The 18,438-nt window shown below is 43.7% G+C and overlaps 1 protein-coding gene across 1 annotated transcript; it reads right to left on the bottom strand.

Moving 5' to 3' along the window:
- Positions 1-61: 61 nt before the first annotated feature.
- On the bottom strand, positions 62-17,764 carry LOC135517693 (protein lin-54 homolog). Its single transcript, XM_064942212.1, has 17 exons — positions 17,604-17,764; positions 14,590-15,372; positions 13,805-13,916; positions 13,475-13,587; positions 13,216-13,344; positions 12,344-12,536; positions 12,135-12,208; positions 11,653-11,841; positions 11,481-11,572; positions 10,696-10,767; positions 10,445-10,547; positions 10,095-10,232; positions 8,537-8,739; positions 1,212-6,665; positions 860-912; positions 419-597; positions 62-180 (listed from the first exon to the last, which is right to left on the bottom strand). Exons 2-14 carry the CDS (start codon positions 15,337-15,339, stop codon positions 6,470-6,472), a joined length of 2,364 nt encoding a protein of 787 aa, XP_064798284.1. The 5' UTR covers positions 15,340-15,372; positions 17,604-17,764; the 3' UTR covers positions 62-180; positions 419-597; positions 860-912; positions 1,212-6,469.
- Positions 17,765-18,438: the final 674 nt, after the last annotated feature.

Below are 18,438 nucleotides of genomic sequence, written 5' to 3'. Positions count from 1 at the left end.
TTCCAAGACAGGACTACGTGAGACATTACACACATTTCTGAAATGATCATTCAAATTAACATACTTTGCAGGGTTTTTCCCAAAAACATTTATTGGAATTGAAATAGTAAATGGTGCCATCTTTATAGTCAATTTCGCCATGAAAAACAAGACCTTCCACAGCACTCTTCTTGCTGAAGCCTGGGGGGAAAACAAACTCATGGTTAGTGTGAATAGGGATGTCCTTTGACAGACATTTTAAAACATGCCTGCATACTAAATAACAATTACAACCTGGCCATATAACTGAAACATCGAAGACACTACTCTCATTCAAGTTCAATAATAAAATCTCCCAGGCTTGGAAGACTAGGTCAGGCCTTATTGCTATTATAAACTGGTTACCAATGTAATTGGAGCAGTAAAAATATTGGTATACCTTCTGATATACCATGGCTGTCAGCCAATACCCACAGAGTGAGTTGTTGCATAGCACTGAAGAAATCAAGAGCCTCTCCACAGTTGCTATGACCTATGCAGGCCTCCATGTTGTACCAGGGAAAAGTACTGAACTGACCTCCTGGTCCAGGTCACATCCTTTCCACCACCCACAGTATTCTGTTGGATCAGCACCAAAATATAAACTTAAAATACAGCACAATCAAAGCTAGTCAAAATAATACCAATTATAGGCCAATGCACGTCCTCATATTAACGTAATAATAATAATCACTTTGGTTCATGATGTGAACAGCAGATACAGATTTGAATCATAGGACAAGGAAATGGTCTGTTGGACTCCATGAATTCTTCAAGCAATTTCAAATTACTGTTCAGAATTATAGGTTGTTTGACAAGACTAGCCAATTTGATATCTTACCATGTGTTCTGTATCAGTGTGTCATCCATCCTGCAACATTGCATCGGAAGACACTAGAAAAGGCAACAAATTGATACATTGTTACAACATTCGAGTCAGGCATAGGTCAGACCACGTGCAGACTAGATGTAAATCATTTTAAGCTAGTTACGAGTCCTCATAGTTGTTTTAAAAAATGTAATCACAGAGGTTCATGATGTGAACAGCAAATATTTAAAATCATCGGACAAGGAATAAGAATCTCTGATATTGATAGTCAATAGTCAAAACTGGCTAAAGATAACAAGCGACTAACTATCAGCATGTGTTAGCAGTAGCTAGCTATGCTATTAGAGGACTGAAGACAACTTACTGCCAGATCTGCATCAAATACCCAGTCACTGCCAGATCTGCATCAAATACCCAGTCATCATCTCGCCAACAAATGACGAAGTCATTTTTTTATCAAAACATTCTTCAAGATTATTATTTTTTGCATCGATGTCACACGATTTGCTATATTTTCTCTGTACTATTAATCAAATGAAAATGAACAGACCTCGTGGTGGTAATTTGCGCACGCCTTTTATGTACACCGCAAAGCAACGTGGGAAAAACCAGAGAAAGGCAGGACTTCAGTAAGATGTCCGCTGGCAACTTCTAAAATAAATACACATATCAAATATGGACATCTGTAATAGCGTTACAATTACAAACGTGTTAATGTATAGGAGGTTTAAAATCAACATAATTTCGCTGTAAAAAAAAATCTGAAATAGGCATATATCAGAGATCTGACATAATATCCAACAGGTTTATGCATTTGTAAAATATTAATGCAATTTAGTTTACCAATTGAGAAAGAAATTCATACTTAAATGTATAAATTTAATTTGCTTCGTACTTCACTTACATTACAGTCAACATCTTACATACTCTTTATTGAATATAAATCTGAAAATCTGAAAATAAAAAAAGTACTTTAATTCTGTGTTATAATCATGAGGATAACGTGAGATAAATAATTCTTGACAGAAAGATGTTTACGAGAATGGCGGGAAAAAAAGTTTAAAAAATAACTTGATTTCACCTAGAAAGTAATACAGGCAATGGTCACGTAACATATACAGTGCCTTGCGAAAGTATTCGGCCCCCTTGAACTTTGCGACCTTTTGCCACATTTCAGGCTTCAAACATAAAGATAAAAAACTGTATTTTTTTGTGAAGAATCAACAACAAGTGGGACACAATCATGAAGTGGAATGACATTTATTGGATATTTCAAACTTAACAAATCAAAAACTGAAAAATTGGGCGTGCAAAATTATTCAGCCCCCTTAAGTTAATACTTTGTAGCGCCACCTTTTGCTACGATTACAGCTGTAAGTCGCTTGGGGTATGTCTCTATCAGTTTTGCACATCGAGAGACTGAAATTTTTTCCCATTCCTCCTTGCAAAACAGCTCGAGCTCAGTGAGGTTGGATGGAGAGCATTTGTGAACAGCAGTTTTCAGTTCTTTCCACAGATTCTCGATTGGATTCAGGTCTGGACTTTGACTTGGCCATTCTAACACCTGGATATGTTTATTTTTGAACCATTCCATTGTAGATTTTGCTTTATGTTTTGGATCATTGTCTTGTTGGAAGACAAATCTCCGTCCCAGTCTCAGGTCTTTTGCAGACTCCATCAGGTTCTTCCAGAATGGTCCTGTATTTGGCTCCATCTTCCCATCAATTTTAACCATCTTCCCTGTCCCTGCTGAAGAAAAGCAGGCCCAAACCATGATGCTGCCACCACCATGTTTGACAGTGGGGATGGTGTGTTCAGGGTTATGAGCTGTGTTGCTTTTACGCCAAACATAACATTTTGCATTGATGCCAAAAAGTTCAATTTTGGTTTCATCTGACCAGAGCACCTTCTTCCACATGTTTGGTGTGTCTCCCAGGTGGCTTGTGGCAAACTTTAAACACTTTTTATGGTATCTTTAAGAAATGGCTTTCTTCTTGCCACTCTTCCATAAAGGCCAGATTTGTGCAATATACGACTGATTGTTGTCCTATGGACAGAGTCTCCCACCTCAGCTGTAGATCTCTGCAGTTCATCCAGAGTGATCATGGGCCTCTTGGCTGCATCTCTGATCAGTCTTCTCCTTGTATGAGCTGAAAGTTTATAGGGACGGCCAGGTCTTGGTAGATTTGCAGTGGTCTGATACTCCTTCCATTTCAATATTAATCGCTTGCACAGTGCTCCTTGGGATGTTTAAAGCTTGGGAAATCTTTTTGTATCCAAATCCGGCTTCAAACTTCTTCACAACAGTATCTCGGACCTGCCTGGTGTGTTCCTTGTTCTTCATGATGCTCTCTGCGCTTTTAACGGACCTCAGAGACTATCACAGTGCAGGTGCATTTATACGGAGACTTGATTACACACAGGTGGATTGTATTTATCATCATTAGTCATTTAGGTCACCATTGGATCATTCAGAGATCCTCACTGAACTTCTGGAGAGAGTTTGCTGCACTGAAAGTAAAGGGGCTGAATAATTTTGCACTCCCAATTTTTCAGTTTTTGATTTGTTAAAAAAGTTTGAAATATCCAATAAATGTCGTTCCACTTCATGATTGTGTCCCACTTTTGTTGATTCTTCACAAAAAATTACACTTTTATTTCTTTATGTTTGAAGCCTGAAATGTGGCAAAAGGTCGCAAAGTTCAAGGGGGCCAAATACTTTCGCAAGGCACTGTACAATCACCCAACCGGAATACAGAGGAGTACTACAGAGCCATTGCACATGGTCTTTGAAACATGGAGGTGCAGATTTACACAGATCAGTTCAATATAGTCTCGAAAAAGACTAAGTTCAGTACAGACTCCCGCAGTAAAAAAAAGCCTGTTATTGCAAACATTTTGAGAAGGTCCATTGTTTTGTTTAGTGTACATTTATTAGTACCGAGTTTCATGGGTTAGGCTAAGTTTCTCCTGAAATATCTAGATTTGTTAACTTTTCTGTTCTCCAACAGAGCACAATTTAGCAGTTTGGCTTGATTGCTATTGATTGATTAATTCTGTTAAATGTCTCACTTCGTGAGAAGACAATCTAAAAAAAAAAAAATTCCCTAACATTCACCATCAGATTGACGTAGTGAGTTTAGCACCATCATGGGGTTCTGGTTGTGCTCCTCTATTGGAAGCCCTTTGAAAATGTCCCACTTTGTGGGATGACAACGGATACAAAGGGTGTATTCAATAATGTAAGACAAATGTTGCAGATAGACATGTAAAACAGAGCATACAATTCCAATCCTCTACCTAAAATACCATTGTATCGTTTCCACACGATCCATTTCTATCTGAACGTTCTTTAACATTGCACCCTCCTGAACAGGCCGCAGAGAAATGTTTATTTTCTAGTATGAATAAAGCTATTTGGGATGCATCATGTCATTCAAACACACAGACCAATTGTTGATGCTGCTGCACAGCAATTTTGCAACACTTCAGCATCTAGCAAGGTCACCCATGCAATAAACAACGTTTTCAGTGCATAGGGATGATTACAACTTTGAAAAGCATGCGTGATGGTGTATAACATGGTCTTACTCAATCTCTTATGGTGAAAAACATGACACGCACAAAGGCCCTCTGTTTGGACGAGGGTCATTTGTCAAACGGCTGCTGGGAAATTCTTTTCTCTTCCTCTTTTTTTTTTTTTTTTACGCGCGTCTTCAATAACATTGCAGGAAAGAACAATAGACAGATAACGTAGTAAAAGTCCTTCAATGCCCTGAGCAGAGTGGAGAACGTAAGGCAAAGGTATCCTGGGGGGGGGGGGGGGGGGTAATAAGGCTACAATAACTAATGACAGTATTTTTTTTAAACACACGGTACCAATACACTCAATACATATAGAAAGGGATTGGCTTTGTGAGTAGGGAAATAACAGACCCAAAAGGGTCTTAAAAACATCAATTTCTTTATTCAAAACACTACCCAAAATGCTGTTGAACACACACTTGATGGGTGTCATTACAGTGCGACACACAAGAGGCCAAATCATGTGTTGCCTGGTAATCCGTGATGACTTAGGAAAGCACAAAGCTACCAAGGAACAGCTTACTGTAGCATAAAGGCACTCTGCAATGCTAAAATAGTTGCAGTGCTTCGGATATAGTGATATGACTAGATGAATTATCCAATCGAACAATCTACCGCTGGTTCTTGACAGTTATCCAACGTGTGTGTGCGTGCGTGCTGTTCTCCATGTATTTGGAAAGAGGCAAACTGATATTCACAAAGTGGTAAAAAAAAATAAAAAAATAGGGGCACCAAGCATCCAATATTCATTTTTCCCTAATAAAGTGGACAACTTTCATACCCTGACAATGAATTTAGAGTACCATAAGCCATGAGCACTTACGTAGCTCAAATAACTTGGATTTGATATTGTGAAACCTTACCCTACCTGAATGTGTCAGAAACAGTACACCCACCCCCCCCAATTGAACAAAACTCCCCCATACCAAAATACATACTATTTAGTTGTTTAAAAATTAAAAATGGCAAATGGAATCCTAATCTGTGATAAAAGTCAAAGTGGGAATATGTTAGTTGTTCCTAGATACTTTGCAAAGCTCTGAGCACAAGCTGAAACAGAGGTTGAAGAAAATAAATAGTGGGTAACGTGAGCATATCTTGTTGGGTTACAGTAATACGCTAGTTACTGAAGAGAGATGGCCGTCATGATTAGAACCTGGGCTACTACCTGTAGAAGGCAGTCAGAATGTGACCCTTCTTTCCTCGTCTGCATCCAGAACCCTCAGAAATTATTAAAACAGAGCGAGAGGGTGAAAGAGAGGGACATATGCAAACAGAGCCATAATAAGACGGAGAAAATAAATGATTAAAAAAAATATATATTAAAAAAAAATCCTATGATCTAAAACACCCCCCCCCCTTCCCAAAACAAACAAACAAACAAACAAACATTTGTCTGTTTCCCCTTGCACCTCTTTCTCTGGCGAGTCTCTCCCACAATCCTTATTTTTTCAGGGAGGCTGGGGGCATGGGGACAGCCCCTTCCTTCAGCCAAGGCTATGCAAAGGCTATTCCCACTAACTGTGAAGGAGAAGCACCAGCTCCAGAGAAATGCATGTCCTCCCAACACCAGATCTATGAGGGTGGGTAAACGGTGAGCAGTGCTCAGGACTGTCCATGCCTCCTGGTGCTGGCTGGGTCTAGCTAGCTAACAATTGATGGGGCTGTGCACCACTCTCCACCCTATCCAATGCTAGCACTATGGGGATGGGAGAGAAAGCACATGGGCATGGCTAGCAGTAAGTGGAGCAGACAGTCCACTCCTCTCCCGATGCTTTTCCCAGAGGGTGGGCGAGAGAGACGGTGCCCAGGGCAGACTCCCCTCATCTCCCAGACACACTGCTCATCTCTGAGACTGGGCGGCTAGCTAGCCAGCCCGGGAGGCAGAGAAACCAAGGACCACTACCACTCACCAGTCCTAATGTTTAGCTCTCAAGCTGGGGGAGAGAGGAGGCCACTATTCCCTTCTAGTCTCCCAGCACTAGTTTTCACTGGGCTGGGTGAGAGACATACAGACAGCGAACCCATGGACCTGGCCTAGCAGTTGATGGAGGGACAGTCCGTCTTGCCCGCTGAGCTGATGATCCTCATGAGGCAGCGTCCAAACTCCTCCAGGATCATCCTCTCTGCGGTGGCCTGGGGCTGCTGGATCAGCTCTGCCTGCTCAGCCTGCTCCAGCAGACACTCACACGTGGCCTCTGCCACCTCCTTCGTCACAAATGTAAAGGGCATCCTGGTGGAGAGAGGATGAGATCAGCCACTATTCTACCTACAAGATACACAGCATAGAGGGGGGAGTACAGTCATTTGGGAAAGAGAAAATCTATAGCAACAACTTTGGTAAGTCAGATGTTTGGACACACCTACTCCTTTCATGGGTTTTTCTTTATTTGTACTATTTTATACATTGTAGAATAAATGAAATAACACATATGGAATCATGTAGTGACCACAAATGTGTTAAACATTTCAAAATATATTTTACATTTGAGATTCTTCCAAGTAGCCAGCCTTTGCCTTGATGACAGCGTTGCACACTTTTGGCATTCTCTCAACCAGCTTCACCTGGAATGCATTTACAACAGTCTTGAAGGAGTTCCCACATATGCTGAGCACTTGCTGGCTGCTTTTCCTTCACTCTGGGGTCCAACTCATTCCAAACAATCTCAATTGGGTTGAGGTCGGGTGATTGTGGAGGTCAAGTCATCTGATGCGGCACTCCATCACTCTCTTTCCATGTCAAATAGCCCTTACACAGCCTAGAGGTGTGTTTTAGGTCCTGTTGAAAAACAAATGATAGTCCCACTAAGCACAACCAGATGGGATGGCATTTCGCTGAACGCTGTGGTAGCCATGCTGGTTAAGTGTGCCTTGAATTCTAAATAAATCACAGACCGTGTCACCAGCAAAGCACCCCCACGCGCCCCCTCCTCCTCCGTGCTTCACGGTGGGAACCACACATGCAGAGATCATTCGTTCACCTACTCTGCGTCTCACAAAGACACGGTGGTTGGAAGCAAACTTGGACTCTCAAATTTGGACTCATCAGACCAGAGGACAGATTTCCACCGGTCTAATGTCCATTGCTCATGATTCTTGGCCCAAGCAAGTCTCTTGTTATTATTGGTGTCCTTTCGTAGTGGTTTCTTTGCAGCAATCCAACCATGAAGGCCTGATTCACTCAGTCTCCTATGAACAGTTGATGTTGAGATGTGTCTGTTACTTGAACTCCGTGAAGCATTTATTTGGGCTGCAATGTCTGATGCTGATCTCTTTAATGAACTTATCAGCAGAGGTAACTCTGTCTTTCTTTCCCGTGGCGGTCCTCATGGAGAGCCAGTTTCATCATAGCACTTGATGGTTTTTGTGACTGCGCTTGAAGAAGCGTTCAAAGTTCTTGACATTTTCCGGATTGCTTTAAGACATGAAGCTCAGTCAATGATGGACTGTTGTTTCTCTTTGCTTATTTGAGCTGTTCTTGCCATAATATGGACTTGGTCTTTTACCAACACAACTGATTGGCTCAAATCTATTAAGGAGCAAATAAATTCCACAAATTAACAAGACACACCTGTTAAATGAAATGCATTCCAGGTGACTACCTCATGAAGCTGTGTGCAAAGCGCTCATCAAGGCAAAGGGTGGCTACTTTGAATAATCTCAAATATAAAATATATTTTGATTTGTTTAACACTTTTTTGGTTACTACATGATTCCATGTGTGTTATTTCATAGTTTTGATGTCTTCACTATTATTATACAATGTAGAAAATAGTAAAAATAAAGAAAAAAAAACATGGAATGAGTAGATGTGTCCAAAGTTCTAACTGGTACTGTACATAATTATCTTATTTCATATATTTTACATTTGATAAAACTACACATAGGGCCAGAGACTATTACAGACTACGATAGTCTGAAGTAGCAAAAAGGGCCACTAGATGTTTCTCGATAGATTACATAAAAACCTTGAAAGGAGACAAAAATCTGGTATTTTACTGGTAAACTTAGAAATTTTCCAGTAAAATACCCTTCCTTTGCAACCCAAGTGAGAAGCGAGAGGGTGAATCTCGGAAGGTGAGCCTGGAGAGAGTGAGTCTTTACCTCCCCCCTCCGCTGGTGATGGTCGGGGTGGTCCTTGTGAACAGGTCCGAGATCTGCGACGACAGCTTGGTCTTGGCTGCAGTCTGCTGTTGAACTCTCACCTCAGCTGCGTCGGCCAGGTGCATCAGAGTCTTCCTCTCAGGGCTCTCCTCAAAGTTCTTACAGCCAACACACTTACAGGTAGACGAGCACATGATCTTGGCCTGGCAGAGAGAGAAGAAGAAACAGCAAGGCTGAGTCTCAATGAGGTCAACCAGGGCTGGGGACGATGAGCTGAATTAGGTGTGTTACGGCTTGGCTGGAACAAAAGCCATGAGCCCACACCAACCCCTTACGGACAAGTAAGGTCTTCACTCGGGCTGTTATAGTGACCGTGTTCTCGCCAGTCACGAGTCGTGACCACAGTTAAATTCCATGTGACCGTTGAGTCACGATAACCAGGCTTCTCCAAGGCGCACTTGATGCCGCTGATGGTCATTAGTAGCCTACCAAACTTGCTAACGGACAGTCGCTAATGGTCTGGTACTCAGCACTCCATTATCCAGGCTGTATAATAACCGGCCGTGATTGGGAGTCCCATAGGGCGGCGCACAATTGGCCCAGCGTCGTCCAGGTTTGGCCGGGGTAGGATGTCATTGTAAATAAGAAGAATTTGTTCTTAACTGACTTGCCTAGTTCAATAAAGGTTCAATAAAAAAAATCTAATCACTCTGACATCAATGCAAATGCCATCAAATATCAAACCAAACACTTCATGAGAGCCCTGGCATTCAGAGTTTGAGCGGAATAGGATCACCTGCTGTGCAGGACCTCTGAAACAGGGTTGGAGAGCCCAAAGCCTAGTGAAACGTGATCTTATAAGCAGCCATTGCACAGTCGTGTGTGAAAACAGAGTTTTGACTGGCCACTACTTAAAAGAGGATCCCAGCTTTCTCATGCTGCTATTTTTATTGCTCAACTCTTAAAATTAAGCACATAAATCCGCTTTACAACCACCTGGTATATTAAAAACGTAAACTCCATTTGCAGGCTACGCATTATCTTTTTTTGTGGGCAATTTTAAATAAATAAAAAATAAGAATAGATTCAATTAAGAATAGTCTGATGGGTGTGAATATTATCAAGTGCTTGTCAAATTGTGAATGAGAGACTGATGAAGTGTGTGCAGCTTGCGCAAGAAACAGAGCAGAGCACATGCCTTTCATGCAACCCCCCCCCAAAAAACACAACTTTTTAAAATGTATATGTTCTAAAGGTCAGCATCGGTGGCTTGTAGGCTATGCGTGAAAGCCTGGAGATGCTAAGTACGTTTATGTTAATTAACGGTCAATTACTGTGAGACCGGCAGTTATTTGCATGACAGTTAAAGGCTGACAAAATGTCATGACCGCCACAGTCCTAGTCTTCACATCGTTTCCTACCTTTTATCTACAGTGATATCAAAAGATTGGACAAGTGAAAGTAAGATAGAATAGAACAGTATAGAATACAACTTGAACGTCCACCCGTAGAAGAACAGGTGCTGGTGAGAGAGAGAGAGAGAGAGATGGAGGCCCACCTCGTAACACTCGCAGTAGTTCTTCAGACATCCCGAGCGTTTACAGTTGCAGCCTTTGCTGTGTCTGCGGTCCGACTCGCCCTCTTTACCTTTACCGATCTTCGGCTTGAATGCCTCCGGGTTACGGTCCAGACACGCCTGGGGGAAATAGTACACCCCTCTTAAAACAACTCTTTACACAAGTAGTCGGATACAACTAAATGGTTACTTTTACCACAAGACCAAATGATAACACTAATCAAGGAGTACATTAGCCACGCAAAGCTTTTCTCCACACAAAAACCAAGACAGACAAGCTGACAGAGTTGAGTCAAATCTGATTTGTCTTGTGGTGGCGGACCGTTCCTCACCTTGATGGCTTTAGCTCGCTCGGTCTCGTGTTCCAGGTTGTTGAAGCAGTTGGTACAGTTACAGCTCTGACAGAACTCCCCGTTGGCAAAGCAGTCACAGTACCTGCAGAGAGAGCAAGACCACATTGAGGTTATGCCCATCTCCATGACGTCTACACTAAATACAGGATTTTTCTTCTTTTTTAAGCGGGAATTCTGTTACACATTAACAGTTGAGTGGGTAGGAGCTCCCTGTAAGTTGTATCACATACAGTTTGAGACACTGAGACTTGTTGCAGTTGCAGGGCTTCCGTGGTCTGGAGGCAGCGTCTGATGTTGATAAGCTGTTGGAGGAAGGAATACGCATATGATTAGTCAGCGCATTGAGTTTATTAACAACGTGGTCATAAAAATCTGTCGATGTGCCTTTGAACAAGGCACTTAAGCCCAATTTGCGCCAGGGACGCCGTACTACTGTGGCTGACCCTGTAAAACAACATTTCACTGCACCTATCCAGTGTATGTGACAACAAAACCTGAAATACAGTGAGCTCCACAAGTATTGGGACAGTGACAAATTTGTTGTTGTTTTGCCTCTGTACTCCAGCACTTCGGATTTGAAATTATACAATGACTAAATTCTAAGTAAGAATATAATATGTTTCTAAACACTTCTACATGAATGTGGATGCTACCATGATTACAGATAATCCTGAATAATGAAGAGTGAAAAAGTTACACACATAATTATCATACACCCCCCCACCCTAAAACAATATGCCAAACTCCCGTTATTGTAATGGTGAGAGGTTAGCATGTCTTGGGGGTATGATCATCATTATTCACGATTCATTCAGGATTATCTGCAATCATGGTAGCATCCACATTCATGTAGAAGTGTTTAGAAACATTATACTCTTATTTCCAATAAAAGTGACTCCAAAATGGCACAATACATTACTTACCATTCATTTCTATTGGGCAAAAAGATAATAATCTGGAACACAACCAAAATAAATAGCAAAATGCACCCAACAAATTTGGGTGCTGTGCTCACCCATTGAGAGGCAGTCTGGCCTGAGTCTGGATGCCTGTAGGGGTGGGGAACCCAGAGCTGCTGGCCAAAGTCACATACGCAGACTGTTGGAGCTGAAAGGGAGAGAGAGAGACATGAGAACACACACACACACGTGTTTAAAATGCCTCCAACCCACAACCCAGCCCTATACCTGCGTGACATAATGTGCGGGCAGCACAGTATAGCCCATGTTCCCAGACCCAGGCGCCAGCATGGTGCCCGGGGGTAGGTTGGTGAGGTTGGGCTGGATCTGGGGCAGCGGCGTGGCGGGCATGATCAACCTCTGCTGGGTCTGAGTTGTCAGCACCTGGCCCGACGACGTCAGGGGCTTGGGCACCACCTGAGAAAGGGGAAGAGGAATGAAGGTTAGTTGGGGCGGCAGGGTAGCCTAGTGGTTAGAGCATTGGACTAGTAACCGAAAGGTTGCAAGTTCAAATCCCTGAGCTGACAAGGTACAAATCTGTCATTCATTGAGAATAAGAACTTTTTCTTAACTGACTTGCCTAGTTAAATAAAGGTAAAATAAAATAGTTAAATTACACTACATTAATTGAGAGTGCATGTCTGTAGCTGTTATGGCCGAGTGAATCAATAAGGGAACAATTCCATCTGTAAGTAATGTGTGTGTTTCACCTGCTTCATGGTCTGTGCTGGGATGATGGGGACAGACATCCTGACTTGGGCTGTGTTGACCACCATGGGCTTGGCTGTGGAAGGAAGAGAAGTCATATGAAATACCAGCTCTATTATGGCTCTGTTTGGACCTAAAAAGACTTCCCCTGCCAGTCTCTATGGATAATCAATCAATCGTAATTTTACATCAACAGATGTCTGTCTCCTACCGGTCATGGATGAGTTGGTGCAGTGGCTGCCGGCCTGTCCCGTGCTGCTGCCCGTGGTGGCAGTGACCAGCCTGACGTAGTGGAAGCGGCTGCCGGGCACCTGGATCTGCTGCACGTTGGACGAGGTGGACAGGGGGAAGATGGTCTTAAACTGGGGGCCGCCCACCGTCACAGTCTGCACCGGCTTCATGGGCTATGAGGAGAGGAGGAGGGGGGGAATTGGTCAGGGTCAGCAGTAGCATGCAAGATTCAAATTATCAAGGGCTTGGTGATTAACTTGGCGGCCTTGTGGTTAGAGTATTTATTTATTTTTATTTCACCTTTAATTAACCAGGTAGGCCAGTTGAGAACAAGTTCTCATTTACAACTGCGACCTGGCCAAGATAAAGCAAAGCAGTGCGACAAAAAAACAACACAAGAGTTACCACATAGGATAAACAAAAAGTACAGTCAATAACACAATAGAAAAACCTATATACAGTGTGTGCAAACGGAGTAAGGAGATAAATAGGCCGTAGTACCGAGTATCCACCGTGAGATTGGAAGGTAAGGAGTACAATCCCCGGACTGAGTCATACTAAAGTTAAGATAGGAAGCAATGCGTCTCCGCTTGGCACTCAGCATTAAGAAGATGGCCCTGCGATAGATTAGTGTCCTGTCCAGGGGGAGTAATGGACAAGACACTAGGCTCATGCTCCTATGAGCAGTTCCGGAAGGCTACTTTTTGGTGATTAGTTGGCTAGTTGAATCAGGTGATCCAGTGCTTGAATAGAACAAAAAAAATGTGCAGTCCTGAGGCTGGGGTCCCGGAGGGCCAGAGAAACTATTAGAGAGGTTAGTTTTACCTATGCAGTAGAATGGCTGGAGACTACCTTGGCTGGAGAGGTGGCTGTAGACTGTTGTACTAGTATCTGCTGTCCCAGGTGGGCCATGTTGAGCGGCAGAGACACTGACTTCTGAGGGGAGTTGGGTACCTGGGAGGCCACCGACACCATCGTCAACTGTTACACAAAAAGAAAACAGTATAGGTTTAGTCATGAAATCCAAACTGAAAATGGGGAAAACTGCAATGGGTCTTTCTCTCCCTCGCTCAAAGTGGGGTCAGAGGGATTGAGTGGCAGCGTGTCTGACTTTGCTAGGTGACTTGAGGGGGGAGATGGCAATCTTGCTGCTGGAGCTGAGGGTCTCAGAAAGAGTGATGGTCCGCGGGGGGGTCACTGGGCTGCTCGTGGACAGGACTCGACCTGGGAAGTGGGGTCGGGGGAGGGTACAGAATCACAACGATGAGGTCAGAACCAGGGATCAAAGTCTACATAGTTTTATATGGCTCAAAGCGGCTATGACACAGTTATAACTCAGGCTGTACGTTCAATGATTACACGGCTTATCCCTGAGCGTGTGGCACAACCAAGCATTAATTCTATGAAGGGGTTAATACGACAAACACGTGACGGTGATTACCTGTAATGACATTGGATACTGATGTCTGGGCGGTCAGACCTTTGTTGTTGACAGCTTTAGTGATGATGAACTTGATTGGTCCAGCTGACGACACCTGCGTTTTCTTTGCAATCTGTTGGCAAATACATTCATTGACCTTCACTGTACGAACTACAGCAAAGAGACCTACACATGAAGCTGGCCAAATCACCAGCAAACCTTCAAAAAGGTAACCCGTGGCTAAATTCATCTCCTCACTACAAAATGTGTACATAGCTGAGCACAGACAAACAAGTCAACAAACAAGTAAACAGGTCAACAAACAAGTAAACAAATCAGGCCTCTGGCCTCTCGAGTGATGCAGCGGTCTAAGGCACTGCATCGCAATCTGTGTCACCACAGATCCTGGTTCGATCCCAGGCTGTGTCGCAGCCGGCCGCGACCCGGGAGACGGCGCACAATTGGCCCAGCGTCGTCCGAGTTAGGGAAGAGTTTGGCCGGCCGGGTTGTCCTTGTTCCATCGCGCTCGAGTAACTCCTGTGGCGGGCCGGGCGCAGTGCACGCTTGCCAGGTGTACGGTGTTTCATCCGACACATTGGTGCGGCTGGCTTCCGGGATAAGAAAGGGTTGTGTCAAGAAGCAGAGCGGATGGCAGGATCGTGTTTCGGAGGACGCACGGCTCTCAACCGTCGCCTCTCCCGAGTCCGTACAGGAGTTGCTGCGATGGAACAAGACTAACTATCAATCGGATATCACGAAATTGGGGAGAAAAATGTAATAAAATTACAAAAATGATCAGGTCTCACCTGAACAGTCTTCAGCTGCTGGGCCTGCAGGGTGGACATCTGACTGGCTGAGCTGACCGCCTGCCCCACCATGACCGGCTTCAGGTCTGTCCTCCCCCCTATCGTCAGCACCTTGAAATGCTGCGGGTTGGCCTTGGCCTCCCCCTGCCCTGAGCCAGGCTTGGAGCCCGTGTGGGGCAGCTGCAGCACAATAGACTGGCCTGACTTGCCTATGGCCGTCACCATGAACTTCTGGCCCCCTGGAGAGATAGTGGTGGTGCCTGGGGACCTGGTGGTTTCTGCTCCCGAGGATGAGACCACCTTATTGAGGATGATCTGGTGGTTGGCTGAGAGCTTCTGTAAGCCCCCCGAGGTGAGACTGACCCCACCCAGGCTGGTAGTGGTTTTGGGGGTGGTGGAGGTGAGGGTGGAGGCGGTGGCGGGTCGGAGGGTAAGAGGGGAGGATGAAGCTATGGATGGGGTGAGGAGGAGCTGAGTGGCGGAGGTGGTGCTACAGAGGGTGGAGTCTGTGGTGATGGAGGTGGTCAGGGCCTGAGTCCGCTGGGTCGGAGGGGCATCCGAACACAGGCTAACGATCTCTGGGACGGCGAGAACATCTGTTTCCATGGGGATTGGTGCATCGTCGCTGGGCTGTGATTGGCCAGATGCCGCAGGGGACTCGGCGGGTGGGTCGTCATCCATGACGATGGCCTCAGTGTCCATTATCTCGTCAGGGAGGAGGATGTTCAGCTCTGGCGACACCACGTCCATGTCTCCAGGTTTACACTCAGCTCAAAACAGTCGCTGCAGGAGACAAAACGGGGAACATTAGAATGTCAGTCCAATAAGAATGTCAGTCCAAATAATTTATTAGAAGCAAACACCTTTTCTGGTACTTTCCTTTCGTATCAAGGAAAGTACCAGTACACAAATAAATGACAGAAATAGCTGCAGCAACTTTTGTGATAGAGTCAAAACATGCAGTTCCAAACAGAGGTTTTTAGATCCTGCTTGGTGCCAATAAGCAATTGATAGGCAACCAAGAGCAGTTGCAAAAGTATTTTATATCTGGAAAAAAAGTTAAATAAAGTGAGATGCCTAAAACTGAATTACCTTTTTCCAATTCCTGAATATGAACATGTGTTGATGTTTGCATATAACGGTGTGGATGTTGCGCACACACACAATACTGCAACGACACGAGAAGGTGCAAACCCATCACTATTGATTTGAAGGATGTCATTGTCATATACAGCCCAAAACATGTACCGGTAGAGTGTGACATCAGTAATTATATTGAGATGCATAGATCTACTATCAATAACGCAAGACTCAAGAGCAAATCCACCAAATAGTTTCAAAGACAGCGATGAATTTCATAAGAAATTAAAAAGTTGGTACACACATAGGCAATGGAACATCGAGTAACTGACGTTAAAGAAATATAAAATCATAAAGTATCTATTTAAATAGCATTAGAAATGTTGGCTAGCTAAGTTAAATGCGGTAGTGTAGCCAGCCACCGAGAACAATACCACATTTTTGTTCTTTATGTAACGACATTATGACCCGAACTCTTTGATTGCAACACTACATTAAACGCTTACTTTGCAACAAAGCCCACCTGATTTCGAACGGTATAAATTAGAATTTAGCTCGCTAGCTAACTAACATGTCATCGATTGTGTGGCTAGCTAACGTAGCTAGCTTGGCTAGGCCGCTTCGGACATCCAGGAGAATAACAATCTTTGTCCTACCTCCGCCGTACTCCAAATAAGACAGATGGTACACTATACAAGTCGATAAACTACGGGGTATCGATGTTCCATCTTCTCAATTTTCTATAAGATATGTGGTTGGGGGCTGATTCTTGTTTTCTCAACTAAGCAGCCTGTCAAAATCATCCATTGGTGACAGGAGCAGCACTATGAAAACGACCAGCTAGCTAGCTACGTTTCTATTTTCAGGCCGGGGTTGGATTTCGAAAGATCCGCCATTTTCACCTCGTCATCAGTTAACTAAAGAGACGAGAGGAAGATATAGCAAAAGAGATGAACGCCCATGCCATGGATCTTGTTTACCAATGAAGTAATGGTGGTACCGTTTGCAATTGATCCTAACCGGGTAGCGCAACACAGTAATATTAAAAGAGTACTCCGGGTTGTCACCATAACGTTACAAACCATGTGATATTGTAAATATTTACATGGTACTCTGTGTAGAACTACACAGTGAACAACGACACGAATGATACATCTACATTATTGTCCATTGGTAATCAACTGTGATGAACTGTTATTTTGTGCTTTGGGAATAAAAACAATTATAATGTAAAATAATCCAATGTCATTAGAACAACCTTTTTTACAGTCATTTGTCACAGAACAACACCCCAGAAACCTTGATATAAAAAAGGGGGGATATGACCTTCCTTGGGGGAAAAAGCAACCTTAGAGGAACCAAGCCCGAGGCCAGCATCAGACCATTTGACAGTCGAAGCCCCAGCTGCTTGCAAGCCATTTCCCCAAGCAGACAGTAGACAGACCAGGAGGGTATTTTTCCGGCTAGCCAAAATGGAATAGACAGGATAACTGCAGTGCTAAGCCCAAATAGCAAATTGGGCAAGCGAAATCATAACATTACTCTCCATTTGTCAGGGTGCTGAAAGCAAGCTTCATTTGATGTCATTAAATATGAAATCACACACTTACAGTCTGAATAATCAATGTCATTCTCAAACATCAGCAAATGCAGCCATGTAACGTTGATAATAGTCACCTTTATTTGAATGAATGGTAAATAAATGTGTTATGTGCCTATGCATGTTTTCTAACTTCCTGTCGCTTCTACAACAGCAGTTATATGCTAAGTTAGCTAGTTAGAATAAGGTATCTTCCTATGCAGCTAGCTAGCTGTCTGCTAACTGGCCAAATGGACATAATCAGCTGTTAGCAAGCAAGCCTGGCCATCAGCTAACTCATTAGCATATTGGCTAACATTATTTTGCCCCTTTCACACAGCACATAGATTCTTACGTGGCTTGTTTTCCCCCTGGGTGCAACACTTTTGGTGACACGAAACGTGTTAACGCACATACTCCTTCGCCGTTCCAAACAGGCGGAGCAACATCTCGGTAAAACCCACAGAAACGTAGACGATTGTTCAAAATACCGCGCGTAGCACCATTTCACCCCTACCATCCCATAATAATGTCACGCCCTCCTTGACAACCACACCGCGCGTCATCGATAGCGCAACAACAAAGTAGTGCGTTCGTAAATTAACTCTGGCTATCTACTCCTAGTCCTGAGCATGCTTGTCAGAGTGTGCCAGAGCGCAGAGTAATTTATGAATTTACGAATGCGCAATACCCGTTGAATATGACTGGTTTCAGTAAAATTAGACAAAAAACGTAATTCAATTGCTGCTAGCAGCACATTTACAGTCACCAACGTGTTCATAAATTCAATTTGGCGATCTACTCCGATTTCAGACAACTTTCGTCTGAGTGTGCCAGAGCGCAGAATAACATGCATTTATGAACGCTGAACACCCGTTGAATATATCCGGTGTCGGTAAACGTCGGCAAAAAACTGCTAATTAAATTGTTGCCAGCAGCACAGTTACGGTCACCAGCGCTCTGGATAACATCAAAACAGCCTAACCAGCTCTGCTAGGGCTGGTAAGAAGTAGCTAGCAAGCTAGCCAACTTTAGACAGTTAGCTTGGTTGCTGGGATCACTCAGATCAACCCTACTCCTCTGCCAGAGAGTCCAGTGTGCGAAAGGCTCTGAATTTAGGAATGTACAATCTTGGCAATGCTCTGAATTTATGAATGCCCAGACTGCACTCTGAGCGCACTCTGTCACTC

Source organism: Oncorhynchus masou, chromosome 28 (assembly GCF_036934945.1).
Source record: "Oncorhynchus masou masou isolate Uvic2021 chromosome 28, UVic_Omas_1.1, whole genome shotgun sequence".
Classification (NCBI taxonomy): domain Eukaryota; kingdom Metazoa; phylum Chordata; class Actinopteri; order Salmoniformes; family Salmonidae; genus Oncorhynchus; species Oncorhynchus masou.
This window is presented reverse-complemented; position numbering and strand designations above follow the sequence as displayed.